The sequence below is a fragment of the Xiphias gladius genome, chromosome 10, assembly GCF_016859285.1.
Source record: "Xiphias gladius isolate SHS-SW01 ecotype Sanya breed wild chromosome 10, ASM1685928v1, whole genome shotgun sequence".
NCBI lineage: Eukaryota > Metazoa > Chordata > Actinopteri > Istiophoriformes > Xiphiidae > Xiphias > Xiphias gladius.
In genome coordinates, this window is record NC_053409.1 from 780,299 (window position 1) to 798,604 (window position 18,306).

The following is an 18,306-nucleotide window of genomic DNA, read 5'->3' on the forward strand; positions in this document are numbered from 1 at the left end:
TGTCCCCTATGCCTTGGAAGTGGAGGGAACCCTGTGTTTATATTGTGGAAACATTGGCGACTGGAAGGCACAAGCTGTTCAACTTCTCCCTCTCAGCCGCCAAACCATGAGGCACTGTCGTAGAATGTGGCAAGATGATGTGGCAACCTCCACTCGCACCTGGACCTGCTTCCTGCTCCCACCCTGAGAGATCCAAGAAGGTACCAGGCTCTCAGGGAATAAAATTGCCCCCACAGTGATGTTGTCCGACCTCAGCATGACGAGTTCTTTGGTAACTGAGGTGGAAATGGAGCAGAGCTTTCTGTACTGCAGTGATTCCGAGGGTTGGTATAATGAGACGACAGGCAATGTCTCTTCCATCCCTGTCTGTCAAGCAAGCATACTGAAAAACAGGTGTCAAAGGGCAACATCACTGGGGGCCAGTGGGGATGTGGAGCCTGTGCCGTTGTTGCAGGTGAGGTGCAGTTCCAGCCAAACAAAGCCGAGCTGAGTGGTTGACATTGGTCTGATCATAGGCATGACTGCCCCCACCCTTACCTTAGAGGCCGTCTTCACTCATTGTAGCAAGTGCAGTAGAGCCACTATGTTTTCATCTGACAAAGATCCACAGAGAACATGAATCCAGGTCGAGAACGAGACTGAATACACTGGCTTGGCTGGAATGCAACTTCAGCGTGATGACATTGAATCGCCAGAGACATGGGCTTAGCTCAATGAAGTGATGAGAATATGTAATCGTCTATGCTACGTAAACTCTTGCCCAATGCCTAGGTAAGAGGCAGCACAATGGAGGACGTTGGCAGCAGGATAACGCTCCCCCTTTTCAGCAACCTGTCAAGCCAGAAAGTGACCCACTTATCTGTTGAACAGTGATGCATGAATAGTGTGCAGGTGAGTGAGGCAGAGCAGGGCTGCCCCTTGTTACCCTCCTGCAATGGTGGAAAACACACAGCTCTGCCGCAGAATGCCATTAATGAAGGCATATGCAGGGAGGAAGTCATCACCAGGGCAACACTTGGAATTAGCAGAAAAGACTGAAAAATTGGCATGGCTCGATTCCCGCAATCAGAAACAATATTAAACACTCACCAGTAGTATGCAAATAGTCATTTTCATTTTGAAATGGGTCACTATCGGGGAGGCAGAGGGAGGAAAAACAGCTCACCTTTAAGCTGCTTACTCTCCGGCACATGAGAGTTGACACCATGCTTCAGTGATAAAACCTTATGTGACCATGAACCAGGGCAGAATCATCACAGATTTACCACGCAGGAGTCTGGTTGTGCACTACTTTGCGCTCTACTTTGCCAGGCGCACAGTAGTGAAAATGGAAATGGGAGGAGACATTACTCGCCTTGCGTGGTTTCCACATCTTTAGAAACCAAAGAAGGAAGGAAAGAACAGTAATCCAGTTTTATGCACGCCAGTGATAACTCAAGCCATCCCTGGAGAGCTATCACCCTGCTTGTGGGCTAGCCTGGTTTGTGTGCAGCAATCTTAGAGAAAAAACTGCGCTGTGCCTGAGCTTTCTCCCAGTTCTCCACATGATAAGAGAAGTCGCCCCAGATGGTCTGCCTCTCCAAAAACACTTCAGAAAAATCAGTGCATATCCCCACACACCCAATGTGGTGAACACACAGGGAAGATGAGCATCAGACATTACCTTCACTTTATTCACCACCACTTTATATCTCTCCAGTTGGGGAGACAGAAGCAACCTCATCCCAGGTGGGGTGTCTCTAACCGACCTATGAAATGTATCAGTATCAGTATCATTGTGCTTAGGTTGTGCTTACTGACAAAATGAGGCATTTGCCTCTTATCAACATGTGAGTAGTAATAGTAAGTCACCCTTGCATGTACAGTACATGTGCGTGAAAGACATATATCAGACACAGCAAAAAGGATATGTGTCATGTGACATGGGGTGTGTGCATAAGTCAGGTGGATTTTGTGTATCAGTATGGGGGCACGTTACAAAGCATTCTGTACCTGTGACAATTAGTTCATCTGTAAGTTTTTTGTGTATGTTATAATGTTATAATAACATAATAAAATCACCTTTCGTTTTACAATATAGCTACTGAAAGATCAGACCTCTGCCGTGTAACGGCAAATAAATGTTGGTCAATAGAAGGGGATTGTGTTTTAAACAAGCAGGTATATACGGGCACACTACTTCATTTGGACATCCTCTCTCTAAGAAAACTAATTTCTGCAAGCTCACACTGCAAGAGTAGCCTTTTATTTTTAGAATCATCATGGTGAAGGTATATGGTGTGTATTGCAATGTTATTGTAACTAGTGTTTTAAAGTGCGATACAGTGTGGTAAACTAGCATAAAACAGAAAGATATTTTTCATAGTATATTTAAGGAATGTCTTATTAGGGACCCCCAAAACAGTGAAAGAGCATGTACACTCACCAAGCACTATATTAGGAACACCATACTAATGCTGGGTAGTTCCTCCCTTTGCTCTCAAACAGCGTCAGTTCTTCATGGCCTGGATTCTGCAAGATGTTGGAAACTTTCCTTTTCGTCCATGGTGACATGATTGCGTCACATCATTTCTGCAGATTTTACAGCTGCACATTCATGCTACTAGTCTCCTGTTCAACCACATCCAAAAGGTGTTATATTGCATCCACATCTGGTGACTGGGAGGGGAACTGATGTACACTGAACTCATTGTCATCTTCATGAAACCAGTTTGAGAAGACTTTTACGTTGTGACACGGTGCATTATCCTCCTGGAAGTAACCATTACAATATGGTAAACTGTGGCCATGAAGTGATGAAAATGGTCAGCAACAACACTCAGAGAGGCTGTGGAATTCAAACCATGATTGGCTGGTATCAAGGGCCCGCAGTGTGTCAAGAAAACATTCCATACACCACTACACCACCACCAGCCGCCTGGACTGTTGACACAAGGCAGGTTGGGTTCATTGATTCATGCTGAAATCCCAGAGATCAGCAGTTTCAGAAACACACAAACCAGCCCGCCTGGCACTAACAATCATGCAACGGTCAAAGTCACAGAGATCAAAGTTTTTCCTCATTCTGATTTTTGATGTTTGAACATTAACTGAAGCTCCTGCCCACCATCTGCATGATGGGATGATAATATGTGTACTGATTATGAATATAATGAGTATGATGACGATGTTCTTTTGGCTAGACTTAGAAAACAAGCAGCACAACATTGTGAATTATAGCCAAAATTAGATGACCTTGATCCCTTAGAAAGACTAAAATTGACATCAGAGTGGGGGGATCTTATAACTGCAGAACTTGATTGGGAATCATAAAGTTTCAAAGTTTTATCCAGTATCAAAATAATCCAAAATTATATTTGTACTATGCACATGCTATATTCTCTGAACTTTTGGGCTGACTACTCTAAAACAGGGAGCACTATATTAGGAACACCACACTATGTGTTGGAAACCCCTGATTTAATTTATTTTTAGAGAGGTAAACTTGTTTTTTAGCTGTAAACTAAATGATATAACTGTACTTTGATGAAACACGTCTGTACTGGGCGAACCTTCCCTAGCTACTGAATATGAGTCTGTGAAACAGTGCTCATTTTCAAATATATACTGATCGAGACTCATCATTCACAGGAGTTTACGTTTTGCTGACCCTCTACTTAGTATTTTTTAACCTTGCCACAGTATTTCGTACTCGTGCATTTGACGGCTGTAGAAACACCACTGGACTGCATTCTTTCCCCTCAGACCCTTATATGGCTTGGCAGTGGTTGCAGATGTCAGCGGATTCCTCGATAGCAACACACTGCTATGCACATTTGCAATGTGCATCCACACCGATCATCTTGTTTGATAGAGCTTCAGGCTCAATGAGAATGACACTCGACAGTATTGCCCCTCTGAAAAAGAAGATAATACAACAAAGGAGGTTAGCTCCTATGTCATTAAGGGCTTTGCAGGTGAGGAAGAAGATTCTAAATTCTATTCTGACTTTTACAGGGAGCCAATGCAGGGAAGCTAACACAGGAGAAATGTGGTCTCTTTTCTTAGTTCCTGTCAGTACTCACGCTGCAGCAGTCTGGATCAACTGGAGAGTTTTTAAATATTGGTTGGGACAGCCTGATAATAAGGAGTTACAATAATCCAGCGTAGAAGTAACAAAAGTATGAACTACTGAAAAAAGGTAGTCCTTGAAGAGTGTTTTATGTGAGAGTTAAAGGACATACCCTGATCAAGGAGAACTGAGAGTTTCTTAACAGTGGTGCTGGAGGCCAGGGCAAAGCCATCTAGAGTAACTTTATCATTAGATTATATGTTTCTGAGGTGTTGGGGGCCAAGTACAATAACTTCAGTTTTGTCTGAGTTTAACAGCAGAAAGTTGCTGGTCATCCAGGTCTTTATGTCCTTAAGGCAAAGCTTAAAGTTTAACTAACTGATTGGTTTCATCGGGCTTCACTGACAAGTACAATTGGATATCATCTGCATAACAATGGAAGTTTATGGAGTGTTTCCTAATAATATTGCCTAAAGGAAGCATATATATGGTGAATAGAACTGGTGCATGCACAGAACCTTGTGGAACTCCATGACTAACTTTTGAGTATGTGCAGGATTTATCGTTAACGTGCACAAACTGAAATCGATCAGAGACAAGTCCTTTGTCTGATGCAATTGGAGTGCCACCAGGATTTCACTAAATCCTGACTGGTTGTCCACAGCTTTCTCGAGGATTTTAGAGAGAAAGAGCGCAAACTGCAAGTCAAGTGTATCCTTTCCATAACTTAGTAAGCATTCTATCATACCCCTATATGGATATGTGTTGGCGAAATCAGTCCATCTCCCAAGGTTATGTAGGTGAGAAAAGTGTAAAACCTGGGTAACTGACAGTCATCCTGCTTGCCCAAATCATTTCCATCTGTATTGGTGATTTTAACATGTAAATGTAAAAATATGTCATTCATGTCAATGTAATCTTCACTACTGCAAAAAATGTAAAACTCCAGTGGTCTTGTGTCATATCGCCAATAGTGGTGAAATTTCGGGAGATGTTAATTTTTAAATTGATGTCTTTGTAAGCGGCAGAGTAAAAAGATGATGTTCGCTTTTTACACACTCTGCTGACATATAGTGGAGTAGTACCATTTTGTATTTAAAATCCTCCAAAAATAGCTCTGTGTTGTTTTTTTAGAACATACTGTGCATTCAGAAAGGATTCAGACCCCTTCACTTGTTTCACATGTTTTTATGTTGCAGCCTTATGCTAAAATTCTTTAAATTCATTTTTTCTCTCAATAATATACAATCAATGCCCCATAATACCAAAGCAAAACAGAATTTTAGATTTTTTTTTGCAAATTCTACTAACAATGAAAAACTGAAATATCACATTGACATAATTATTCAGACCCTTTACTGAGTACTTAGTTAAAGCACCTTTGGCAGCAACGACAGCCTCAAGTCCTCTTGGGTATGATGTGCTTTGCACGCCTGGATTTAGGGATTTTCTGCGGATGGGGACTGTTGATGGACAGCCATTTAAGGTCTCTCCAGAAATGTTTGACTGGGTTCAAGTCAGGGCTCTGGCTGGGTCACTCAAGGACATTCACAGAGTTGTCATGGCCCATTCTGAGGTCCTGAGCGCTCTGGACCAGGTTTTCGTTAAGGATATCTCTGTACTTTGCTCAGTTTACCTTTCCCTCAACCCTGACCAGTCCCCCTGTCCCTGCAGCTGAAAAACAAACCTACAGTAGGATGCGGTGATCACCATGCTTCACCGTTGGGATGGTATTAGGCAGGTGATGAGTAGTGCCTTTTTCCTCCAGACATGAAGCTTAGAACTTAGGCCAAACAGTTCAATCTTGGTTTCATCAGACCAGAGAATCTTGTTTCTTAGAGTCTGAGAGTCCTTTAGGTGCTTAAATGTGTCTTTCACTGAGGAAAGGCTTCTGTCTGGCCACTCTGCCCTAAAGCCCAGATCGGTGGAGTGCTGCAGTGATGGTTGTACTTCTGGAAGGTTCTCCCATCTCCACACAGGATCTCTGCGTCTCTTTTTTATACCCGTCCCACTTCTCCTCCTTATTATGCACATGATCCACCTGACTTATGGACCCCATGTCACATGGCACATATCCTCTGTACTGTGTGTGCATGTGATGCACTCTCCCCCTCTCATACACCCCATATATGAGTTAGGGAGGGAAGAAGCAAGCCCATCCCAGGTAGGGTGCCTCTGATCAACAGTTCTATTTGAACTGAAAAACAGCCTGTACTTCAGTATACTAACAGTAGGCCACTGCTCATGCACCTTCGACAAGCCTAACAGAGGAGTCTGAAGCCAGTACTATGCATCCTGTGCCATTGGTCCTGGTCTTGGGTGAAAACCTGGAACAGTCCATTGAAAATGGCTGCCATAGTTTGAGCATAGATTACCTAGACTGCTGTTTGAGCAAGTTATCAAGGAACGAATGATTGTTAGCAGTGCTAAGACAGAATAGTGTTAGCAAGTCATGATGTAGCTACAGTAGCTGCTAGTGTTAGTTAGTGGTGCAACCTGAGTGACAATTGCCGAGCATTTAGTGGGGGTGTACTCTGCCATCTGAGCTGTGACTGTGGACGCATCATGACCTGCATCATGCATCAATTGCTAGCAGGTCATCATGCATCCAGAAACAGCCACTTAGTGTTGGCAAATGACACAGCCTGAAGTTGGCAGAGATGAATGGTATTCCGTTGAAGAGGCAGCGGGAACTTCCTTGCAGATGGGCCGGTCACCTGCCTCGTCATGCGGGCACCACGGCTAGTGTTATCAGAGAATGTAGTTATATATATTGTATTGCAGAATGGCCTCTGTTGGTGTTTCAATATTATGTAATATATTATTAAATTGTTATTGTTAAGGTTGATGCATTAACGTGTAAGCAGCATTTTAGTGCAATACATGAGTGAGTGGTTCTAGTTTTAACAATTTTATAAACTTTGTGTAGTTTAATAGTCTATAGCAATCAAATTTTTAAATTGATCATATGTTTTGTATGTAAAATCTACATCTGCAAAGTAGCTGTCAGACAATCACAGTGAAGGGTGCAATATTTCCATCTGAAATCTAGTGAAGAAGAAGAATAAAGTAGCACAATCTCAAAGTTCTCAATTACCCCAGAACTGCACTTAAATATAGTGCTAATACGCAGTGAAAGTATTTATTACAAAGCATAATGGTCCGAGTTATATTATCAAATTAGGATTACTGCTACATCAAGATGTATTTAATTTTTTGTTTTGTATGTAAAATGTTCGTCTTCAAGATAACTAATAACTATAATACTGTAATAAGTTACAAGTACCGTAATGTTAGCATAAATATTTAATTCCACCATTGCTGACTGACATTGTTGCTGATGGTCTTCCTGCTGCTGGGGCCATAATAACATGAAAAAAGATAATGATGGACAACAAGTAATTTTAGTAAAAGTTTATTTCTTCATCAATAGCAAATTAACCCTATTTGACTCATTGCTTACAAATATGGGGCACTCATTATGTGAGCACCATGCACAGAGAGTGGTGTGTACTTGTGAAATTTTTGTGTGCTGCACACCCAGGGCATGCACGGAAACAAGGTGAGATTACAAAGAATGCATCATCATATAACATACTGGAGGTCGGCCTGACAATCATGGCTGCACTCTCTGTGCTGACAAGGGCAAACTCTCACAGCGCCATTGTGCCAAGTGTATTAAGCACTTACACCATGACAGAAGCCAAAGTTTCTGCAATCGTGAAAATTCCAACACCTGAGATTTAAAGTCATTTTAATTCAATTCAAAAGAGTGTATCAGCCAAATATTTGTATTTGTCACTTGATGAAAACAAAATAATGGAGATTTTTTTATAAGCTAAAGTTTTACAAAAAATATTCAAGAAATTGTAAATGTTTCAAGTACAAAGAAGAGAAGCGGCAGTACAAAAATCCTTCTGGAGATGAGCACAAGATCAGAAGTGATTGTTAGTAAAACTAGTGAGGAAAGGGCATCAATGATAAAAACTGTCAGCTGATACCTTCCTAGCTACGTGATAGGAGAACATTGTCAAGACTGAACTGCAAGAATACAGTGGAGTGTAGGAGTATCTATAACTATCGGAGTTCATTTACAGTAAATAGTCAGGAACTCTAATTGTTTGTGACCCGTGCCTTTTTGTGTGCATTATTATTGGTGACAGCAGTAGTAAATCAGTTCACTTCTGATCAGACCAAGTACGAGTTTTGCTACTGTGAAGTGCTTATAGATAAGAATGTGGATATTTGTTTTTATTGTTGTCTGTTTTCAAATGTTGATTCAGAACAGCAGCCCCCTGCTTTTGTCCTTCAAAAAAGAACACAGTCTCAACCCAAACTAACCATGTGTGTACTGAATGGGAAAAGGCCATATTTATATGTCCTTCACAGTTACAGCGTGCCTGTATCCCTGCAGTGTTTTGTATTGGTGCTGTTTTAGACCACGTTGTTCTCCAGCCAGCCTCTGATCTCGTCCCCATTCCTCCGGATCCATTCGATGTTGCTCCTCACTGTCTCTAGTGCCTGCTGCCTGGGCATCTCCCCAGCACCAGCATCTGGTGTTAGACCGAAGAAATGCTTCATCTACAAGATCAGCATGGAGAAATATGTTACAAAAAACTGAACACAAACTGCCAACCTCTACTTGCTGTGACTCACATGATATCAAACATTGTATCCCCCTTGCAGCCATCAGTAAATGATATTCCATCCAAAACCGTATGAAGCTCAATTTCATAACCTGTAGCCTTGAAAGTTGATTTATAGTAGTATTTATAAGTAGTAGAACAGCAGCTGTTGTCAACTTGGATTTGTGTTGGTTACAGTGGATTCCAATGGAAACACGTTTTCACATTGGGGGAAAAGTATCAAAATGTCCATAGCAACGTCTGAATCCACCCCTTTTGTATCATAATCCTCCTCCCCATATGCATCAGTAGAATACTTTTGTCCAAAATATGACTTAAAACACAACTTCTGGCAGAACTTCAAAAATTAGGTAGGCAATAGCTCAGAACACAGGCAGAGTATTCAACCAAAATGATCTGTTTAGAGCTAAACTTCAAGTGCCATAGCAAGGCGTCTGAATAATTATGTCAATGGGATATTTCAGAAATTCCTTTTTAATAAATTTGCAAAAATTTCTAAAATTTTGTTTGGGCTTTTTCATCACAGGTTATTGAGTGTAGATGGATGAGGGAAAAAATGAATTGAAATGATTTGAGCATCAGTACAACTGTACAAATGTACTGTACAAATCGCAATTAAATCGAAAAATCTGTTGATTTTATCCAGCCCTATAATCCCAGCTGACCACAGCCACTATTCTTCAGTCGCCTTTCAGGCCTTCTGAGAATGTTAATTACTCAAAATAAAGATTTTTACTGGAGTATTTCTGTAAGAAAAAAAAAAATAACTGTGTTAGTTACTGTCAAGACAAACAACTACCCACTCTTCAGTCCAGGGAAAGAAATAGAGGGAAGCTTCCTAAACCCAAACATGTTAAAATTGATAAGCAAAAAAAGACCCCCATTTTAACTAAAGTAGGAGTGTGTTGCAGGCCGTTGCTCACCTTCCATAGCTGGAGCTCTGTGTTGTAGGTGGTGGTGATTCTACTGAGTAGACGACCAAGGTTCCTGTCATTGATGGTGTACCTGTTAAGAAAGAAAATTCATAATCAGGACCAGCAAAATAGAGCAAAACAAGTTTTTGAAGTTATTTTTGACTGTAGGTGAAAAACTTCAAAGTCTTTTTGAAGTTCAGTGTATTCTGACATATCAGAAAACGCAGTGCACGTGTTTTTCATTATTCAGTTTTAATGAACTGATTGACTGAATTTCTTAACACTACAACATGCTCTGGGTACAGCAGCTGTAAGGTAATGTTAAGTCAGTAGTTTTTGGTATGCAAACCAACAGCCTCCAACTACAAAGAGCTAATTTGTCAGAACTGGCCAACTGTTGAATTCATACTCCAAACAAATGGGGGCAGCATATTACCAGAAAGTTGGTGTGCACATGACAGTGTGCTTTTCACAGGAGGAAATGGCTTTATCTAACTGTTCTGAACAACACAGATTATAAGGCACTGTTCTGCTTTTTTGTCCTTTCTTATCAACAACGACTTCCTTATTTGGGCTTATGGTAAAAGAGTTGTGTCATTTTACCTCCTGAACAGCCACAGCTTTAATCTTTATCGGCTGATAGAGTATCACATGGTACTGTTCAATCCCCCAGACAGTAGTTATCTGCTAAACACACACTAGAATGATTATATGACTACACAGTATAAGGTCAAATTTGTGTCTAAAGTGTGTATGTCAAAACTAATTTCAGAGCTAAAAGGGAGTGAATATTGGACTTACATTCATCACGGACACAAACTCCAAATCAATGCTAATGTTGCTCTGTGTCTGCAGGATGTGTAAACAGGCCAGAAGCACATATTATATTTGGTATAATTTTATGATATCATCACATGTTCTGATATTAAGTCCATAGAAGAGTTTTTGCAGTTTTTTGAGGTTAAGGTTATATTTATATTTGCTATTTTTCTGTCATGAAATGCTAGGGGACAGGTGGTAGATCTCTAAAGCAGTTTTAGAGCACATGGGTAGTAAAAGTTTAGGAACAACATGGTGCTGGTAAGTCGTAGTCAGCAGAAAGCTTTTGACCGTGTATACTGTGTGATAGTGTGTTATATCTTGTCATAGCATGAAAGTAGGAATCGAACGTCAAGTCAATAATGGACAGGTCTACAGCCCCATTGGGACTTGAGTTCTTCCTCTAGGGACGGTGGGATTATTTTAACATCACCTGTGCTGATCAGTGATTTTAGTCATGTTCAGATTGTGCATGTGGGTGATTTTTCACCCCCACCCCAGTAATAGTTACAGCCACAATGACCCTCTATTTTGCTGTGAACTCACTGGTCCTCCTGTAATTTAAATCCTGTCCAGAGTGACATCCTTGTAGTTTAAAGTGGATCTCTGAGGTCTTTTTTTCACAGGAAGAGCTGCTTGTGGTATATTCTATTCATTATTTTATCAGCTCAATGTTAAATCTCAGTTTTGTGTGAAAAAGGAGGAAGTCATAAATGTTGATCTTATAGATGGAGCCATGCTAACACCAGCATATCAGCCTTTCTGGGAACCAATTAGCCAGAATTAAAGCCATTAGGAAAGCTTGTAAAAGCTTATCAAATGGGATGTTGTAATGTCAGATACAGGTAGGTACTGGTTTTCATTTCTGAGCTATGTGTTTGGACTATACTTGTTTGGAAAAAATTGGAAAACGTACTCGATTACTTTGATACTGAAGAAAATTTAAACATTTAATGATTCTCATTGTCTTTTTTCTCTGATTTCTAAGTAGATATATGGATGTTACTGTGCAATGGACATCGGAGATAAGGATATCCTTGGGAAGTCTGTCAAACTGAATAATATCAATTTGTGTCTCATTTCTGTGTGTTCATATTTGACCGAGTTATGACTCCGAGGAAAAAGTACGATTTTTGACCCAAATTTACCTCATGTAGTGTTTTTGCCTCACGTCTCTCCCTCCTCTTCACATCCCATTCAACTCTGCCAGGCCCCTTGGAGAGGCTTTTGGCTTTCTCTTTTGGTTTATTCCTGCTGAATATCTATGTCTATTACAGTCCAAACCCTGTAATTCCCCAATGATTAAAATGCTGTCCAGAGCAATGAGTTCAATTACAGAGGAACACGGTAAATATTTTAGACCCCACCTCCCCCTGTAATGTGAATCCCAACTGTATCGAGTTTGAGATGTAACATTGGATAGGAATCACCAGCTGTGATGTTGTGATCTAAATCTTCAAATAAAACCTCATTCAAATCATTTCCCTGCCTCCTGGATTTGCGAGTACAGTGGGTTTTCATTAGACAGTTGGATTTAATTAAATGGAATACAAGTCAAAGCTAAAATACTTTGCACACCAAGTGGCCTAGGAACTTGGAGCATAGTAACGTGGCCACTACACTGATAATATGTCAGCTTCTTCTGGTGCTGCCAAGGGGCCAAAAAAGAAGTGACTAATGCAGTTTAAAGATTCAATAATCTTTTGGGGCTTGCTTGCTTGCTATTGCTGTCAGCTGTGGTTGTTGCCTTGTTGCACTGACCTGTTGACCAGATAGTCCCAGTTAAGTGTGGTCCAGTCCCAGGCCATGCTCTTTCCCAGTGGGTTGACGGACACGTATCGCACAACAGTGAACAGATCCTGACTCCTCACCACACTCTCATCCTTGGTAGCCTCCAGGAGCCTTTTGGCAGAAGAAACGAATTCTCTCTACATATTTACTCTTCATAATGATTTTAAAGCTGCAGTAGCTGAGATTTTATGTCAAATTCAGTCATAATATCCGACTAAAACAAAATGTGTAGGGGTGTCCTGCATCCACCCACTGACACACTGTAAACTCACACTATTTGTACAAAATAAATTGTATATATCTCTGATAAAGTGTTCAGAAACTTTAGTAAGCTCACTTACTGTTTTTCTTTACTATAATGAACATCCATGCTCAAAATTCTATAGTTTTACGTATGATATATCAATTTTATCTCTCCCTCTTACGCTGGATTAATTTTCTTCTTCTCAATTTTCTCGTTTCTCAGACTGTCCCTATTAGGGTCAACGAAAGTGTCTGCTAAGCAGCGGGTTTGGAACAGTACATGCAGAGGAAGCAGGACTTCCTGAGACTTAATCTTTTCACTACCACACCACCCAGTCCAAAGCACAATTTGAAGGAAAACCATGTTTTATTGCAACTTAGGTTTTATTTTCATAGCTCTGGCCATCAGTTCTATCATTTACGATAATATTGCGCTCAACAAAGTAATTGCTGAGTTCTTGTAATCAGTAAAAATAGGTCCAAGGGAACAAGAAACACGAGCAGTCAGACAATCAAACAGATTGGAAACAAACTTATTTGAAGAGAAAACAAAGGTGAAAAGTAAAATTATGACCCAATGATGGTTGTAAACAGCCATCACAGTTTACAGAGCCACTACCTGCTTCAACTTTGACCTGCTGCATTTACTGTATGTATGCACATAGTTTCCCTGTATAATGAGAGATTATTAACCACTTTCAAACATCTACCCTACGCCATCTCATTTTTAAAACACAGACCTCTGTGCACAGTGAAACACCTGAACAACAGAGAAACTGCTAAGTCTCGTCTTTGTTGTCCACTTTTCATTTTACAATAAAAAAAAAAATCAACATAAATACAGATTGATGACAGCAAGTTCTGCTGTGTATTTGGCTATGCTGACTGGTAAAATGAAAGATCACAGAGAAACTCTGAGGTGATGAGAGTTTTTTACACACTGAAACTTCAAGGCAGTGTTTTAAGTTTTTCATGCTCTTTAAACCATTTTGGAAAAGCTCTGTTTTTGGGCAGAAAAATGCAGTCTCATTCTGGATGAGATGCATTTACAAATTTCAGTGTGGGCATACTCTTAGCTTGACCTCCAAATAAGGTGGGAAGTAAGCTAGCAAAACTGTTGGCTTGTTTACAATCTATCTGACTGCTCATGTTTTTATAGCAATGTCTCTGCATTCTAAGATCTCAGCAAGTAGTTTCCTTTTATTTTACAGAATCACCTTACAGGATTTCTGGGTGATTAAGTCAAGTGCAGCTTTAAAGTGAAGCCAATATCTGACACCTTAAGGTATAAGCAGGGTGTCCATGTGTCAGTCTACTAATGGGTCATCTCTGGTGCCAGGAGATGTCGCTGCCAATGGCTGGTTAACTATGTCTTTGCCAGGAGATGCCAGGCTTAACATACAGTTGCGTTTGGGGTGGGCTTTCTGAGAAATAACAAATATTGATGCAGTGCACCAGAAAAAATACTCCATCTCCACTTTAATATGGAATATGTGATCTCGTCATGGCTAAAATGGTGTAACAGAACTTTTGTTGGGTTATCAGGTTAGCCATTCTGTAAAGATGAGATGTTTTATTTACTTGTACAGAAGGTTGACGTTCTCCACAGAAGCCAGTCCATACAGCAGCTTGTCTTTCTCTTGAGCCAGAGAAGTATCTTTGTACCTCTGGAACATTGTGTTCCACTTGGATTCAGTGCCTGAATTCTTCATGCCATATCGATAGACCAGCAGACGCAGGTTCACTGCTACACTGCTGCAGTTCAAAAGGTCAAGAAATTTTTATGTCAGGTTACCAGAGATGCAAAATGTAAATCTAAAACAGTAGCTCTATTAAAAATATGGTCTAGTTTTTCTTGTTTTCAATGGTCTAAAAATATATCTTAATGTCCTTTAGTCCTGATGCACATGAATGATAAGATTACACTATATTTAAGTTGTATGCTTCAGTGTCTGTCTGTAAATTGAACACACAGACATGTTTGTTTGAAAAGACAGTGCAGTGGTGATACCTGAGACTTCCATCAATCCAGAGGTCAAAAATACGAGAGGCTTCATTAAGAGAATCCTGATCTCCCATCTGACAAGCGATACTGAGCACGGACTCCCTCAGTAACCTGCCAAACACATCCAACCACCCATTTTACATTGGTTGATAAATTAGTGCATGAAAGCTGCCATAGAAGAATGAGGACAAACATTGTTTAACAGCCATAATATTGTTACTGTTATCATGTCCACTGACACTACATTGTAAAGGAGCCCAGGGAAAGATCTGAGGTGTTTTCTTTAAAGGTCATAAAGTCCATCCTGTTTGTATAACTATACACGGTTTCTAGTGTACCTCTCTGTCTGTGTTCCTTTATCATTCCATCCAAGTTGTGTTGAGATTGCCTTAACATGATCACGAAAGAGCTTCTAGAGAAAAGAAACAAGAATATGGTTCGTAATCACAACATGTAAACTATACAAAACCTTACTGACCCACGTCATCTTTTTAAAGGAATGGAAGAGATGTTTCTACTGTACCATCGCGCAATTACTACAATGGCTCAACAGTTACTTGTCCAAATGATTGTACCAGTAGCTTGAAAACTGAGTTTTTGGCTTGTTCCCTGTTTTTTGATAAAACCACTGTTTCTTTTTCTTGATAACAGGGGCTTGTGCTATTGTGTAACGGATTATTAAGCAAATGAGACCATTGATCAGAAGACTAACAGCCTGTCCCAGCCTGACACTGCATGCTGCGCTGTATTCCATCAGGTTTGATTTGATGAGAGGAAGATGATTTAAAGATCACTCTTGAAAGATATAGCAAGGTAATTAGGGTTAAAATGAAAACCAAAGTATTACTGCTGGAAATGTTTGTGATCCAAAAATCAGCTCTGAAACTGACTGGTAACCACTGAAGAGAGGGCAGAACAGGGGTGATATCCTCTTGTCTTTTTGAATTTGTTAGAAGAAAAGTGGCGGCATTTCATATTAACTGAAGGCTTGAGATAGGCTTTTTGGGTCATCCATGAATATAGCAAATTGCTATAGTAAACTCACAATATAAAAGCATATATGATCTTCTCAAGAACACGAGACAGGCCTTGATGCTTGATGCTTGCTTCATTAACATGTGTCAGTATTTCTTTCAGGTTACATAACTCTCCAAAACAATGCAGCTGACCTCTGTTAAGGTGAAGGACAGAACGACCCAGAGATTGCCTCATCAGACAGGCCTGTTATAAATTCAAAAATCAGATTGACGAATATTAGCCAGTATTTCGGCAACACAACTTAACTTAGCTTTGCCCAGTTTAGTGTATACTGATCAAACTGAATCACCAGCCTTACTCATATTATGGAAGATTGTTTGGAACTGTATGTTGTGTATAACAAGTATTACTTTAGATGCAGAAAAAGCATTTAAATTTTTTTTTTTTTTCTTTTGGTGATTTTTTTTATTAATTGGGTCAAATTGTTTTATGGATCTCCAGAAGCTGATGTATCAGTCCATTGCTTGTCACCACATTTTCCAGTTGCTGAAGTACAGGGCTGTCCCGTTTCCCATGCTTTCTTCTTTGGTCATAGAGCCTCTAGCCTCTAGCCTCTAGCTAAAACTGTCTATTAAAACAAGTACCTGAACACATCGCATTTCATACACACTGATGACATACTTTTGTTTATGAGTGATCCATCAAAATCTGTACAACACCTATCAACATCAACATTACAAATTCAGTATGTTTTCTGGATTTAAGATAGATTGTGATAAATCTCTTGCCCTGCCACTTAGAATGATTAGAGGCATGTGTCTCTTTGAACATTTTCCTTGTAAGTTGAAAAATATGTAATAATGGATTTAGATATCTTCGTATTTCCTTTCCCCCCAAGCTTTCTCATGTATATAATCCTGATTTACTGCCTATAATGAAAATTCAGACCAACAGACCTTCAGAAATAGTTAAACATACCAGTATCTCTATTAGGTAGTGCCTTATTATTTGCTTGTATCCAATACAGGTGTTTCCTGCTTTCAATTCTTAGTGCAATTAGTGAAATTCAATTTTGCAGACCAACCACATCATTATATCATTGACTGGATTTAAATTATTACATAGAATGCAAAAAATGACATTTGTGTTGATTATGCTGAAGTGGATAGTTGAAAATTTAGATCACAAATAAATTTAAAGGTGATATGATTTTTGAAAATGGACTGCTGAATACAGAAGGATTAGCCGGATGCTTACCTGAAACCTTTGGTAGAGTGTAGCATTGCCTAACAGCATGTCTCGCACATAGGTGATGGAGGAGGCCACACGGTCCCAGACTATGTAGTTAGTCTCATTTATCAGGTACTTTGTAAGATTGAAGGCATTACCATAATCGATAATGTCTGCCCTGAACAGTGAAATGAAACAGAATTTATAGTCTCTGTATATGATTAGTGCCTTTAATCTTCATACAATGTATGTTTTGGGGGAAATCTTACCTTGCAAGTGCAAACACATCATCAATGTAGCCTGCGCGATCGGCTGCATCAAACTCCTGTTTAAGAAAGAGAAGGGAGTCAAATAGAAGATTAACATGACGGTAACAGTGGCGTCTTTGAAGACTGTGGGGTTGGTAACCATTCCAAAGAAAATTAAAGTATACTGTATCTGTCATTAGTAAAATTTGGCTTGGTTCTCCATGTTCTTCCATCCCTGCTCCATGCTAAGTAGTTAGCATCAAAAGTAAAAAAAAAAACTAAATTCAGCACTATACTTGCTTATCTGTTTTAAATAATATGTTTATGTATTAAACATACATTTGATTGAATGTGGATTCAACGTAATTGAAATATTTGTTAGAAACAAAGTATACAAAGAATTCTCTTCCTGCAGTGTAAAGGTATTAATGGTACAACAGTTATTGGGCCGCTGTTTTTCATAAGTTATTGAGAATAAAGTTTTAATATCTCTAAGTAAAAATGTAATCAGGAGAAGGTTAAATACTACAAGAATAAAACAAGAACATTTGATATATCAGGAGAATAAAGTAGTAATTTATGAGATTAATATTTCAAGAAAATATCAGCAAAGGATGGATTAGATTCCATTTGCATATTTTAGCACTTTCTCCTTGTAATTTTATGACTTTTATTACAAACACACAACTAAATTTAAACAAACAATATGCTGGGTAGCGTGTACACATCTCTGAAGACAGGTTTACCGTGTGGTTGTTTTGAAGCTGTTGACTAATATCGTTCCACATGTGGTTGTCATGGTTGACTCTGTAGAATCCAATGTGATCATTATTAACCTTCAGCAAACCGTCCATTGAGAGCGAGTAGTTTCTGATGACATGCTCTGAAAATCAACAGTCATTAGTCTGCATGTCTAAATGGACATTTTTCCTGGATCAATCAATATAGAGTATCTTATTACTTCTTCCCTATTCATCTGCTAGGTGGCAATTATTTTCTTACGATGAGAATGAGAAAACAGATCACATAGCCACTTAAAGGCTAAGTGCTGATTATATGTCTTTGATTATTTGATGAAGATTATGACACAATACTTGACAGCTAAGCATACTACCTCTGCTGCTCTGGTCAAACATAGCCAACATATTCTTGTCGCTTTTCACAGAATGCCATTTGACTGGAATTGTCCACTTGTACCTGAAACAAAAACACATTTGTAGTTATCAGTGCACTGAGATACAAAACCTACAGGTATCATTTTCAGTCTTTCTAGGGCAACATTAAAAATACATTTTCATTTGATTGCTTAAATCTAAACTTCTCCCCTATCAATAGCTCTGCTTTGGAAAAAGATCTGGCACTTTGGCTGCTACATGCTCCA

General features: G+C 39.5%; 1 protein-coding gene across 1 annotated transcript in view; it reads right to left on the reverse strand.

Moving 5' to 3' along the window:
* Positions 1–7,486: 7,486 nt before the first annotated feature.
* LOC120794970 (glutamyl aminopeptidase) overlaps positions 7,487–18,306 on the reverse strand; it is a 29,344-nt gene continuing 18,524 nt past the window's right edge. Inside the window, exons 11-20 of the mRNA XM_040136388.1 lie at positions 18,040–18,122; positions 17,672–17,808; positions 16,947–17,002; positions 16,705–16,855; positions 14,808–14,881; positions 14,476–14,580; positions 14,046–14,219; positions 12,192–12,332; positions 9,621–9,702; positions 7,487–8,632 (exon numbers count right to left, since the gene is read on the reverse strand). Of these exons, the coding sequence (XP_039992322.1) occupies positions 8,486–8,632; positions 9,621–9,702; positions 12,192–12,332; positions 14,046–14,219; positions 14,476–14,580; positions 14,808–14,881; positions 16,705–16,855; positions 16,947–17,002; positions 17,672–17,808; positions 18,040–18,122 (1,150 nt within the window). The 3' untranslated portion in view covers positions 7,487–8,485. The remainder of the gene's footprint in view (positions 8,633–9,620; positions 9,703–12,191; positions 12,333–14,045; positions 14,220–14,475; positions 14,581–14,807; positions 14,882–16,704; positions 16,856–16,946; positions 17,003–17,671; positions 17,809–18,039; positions 18,123–18,306) is intronic.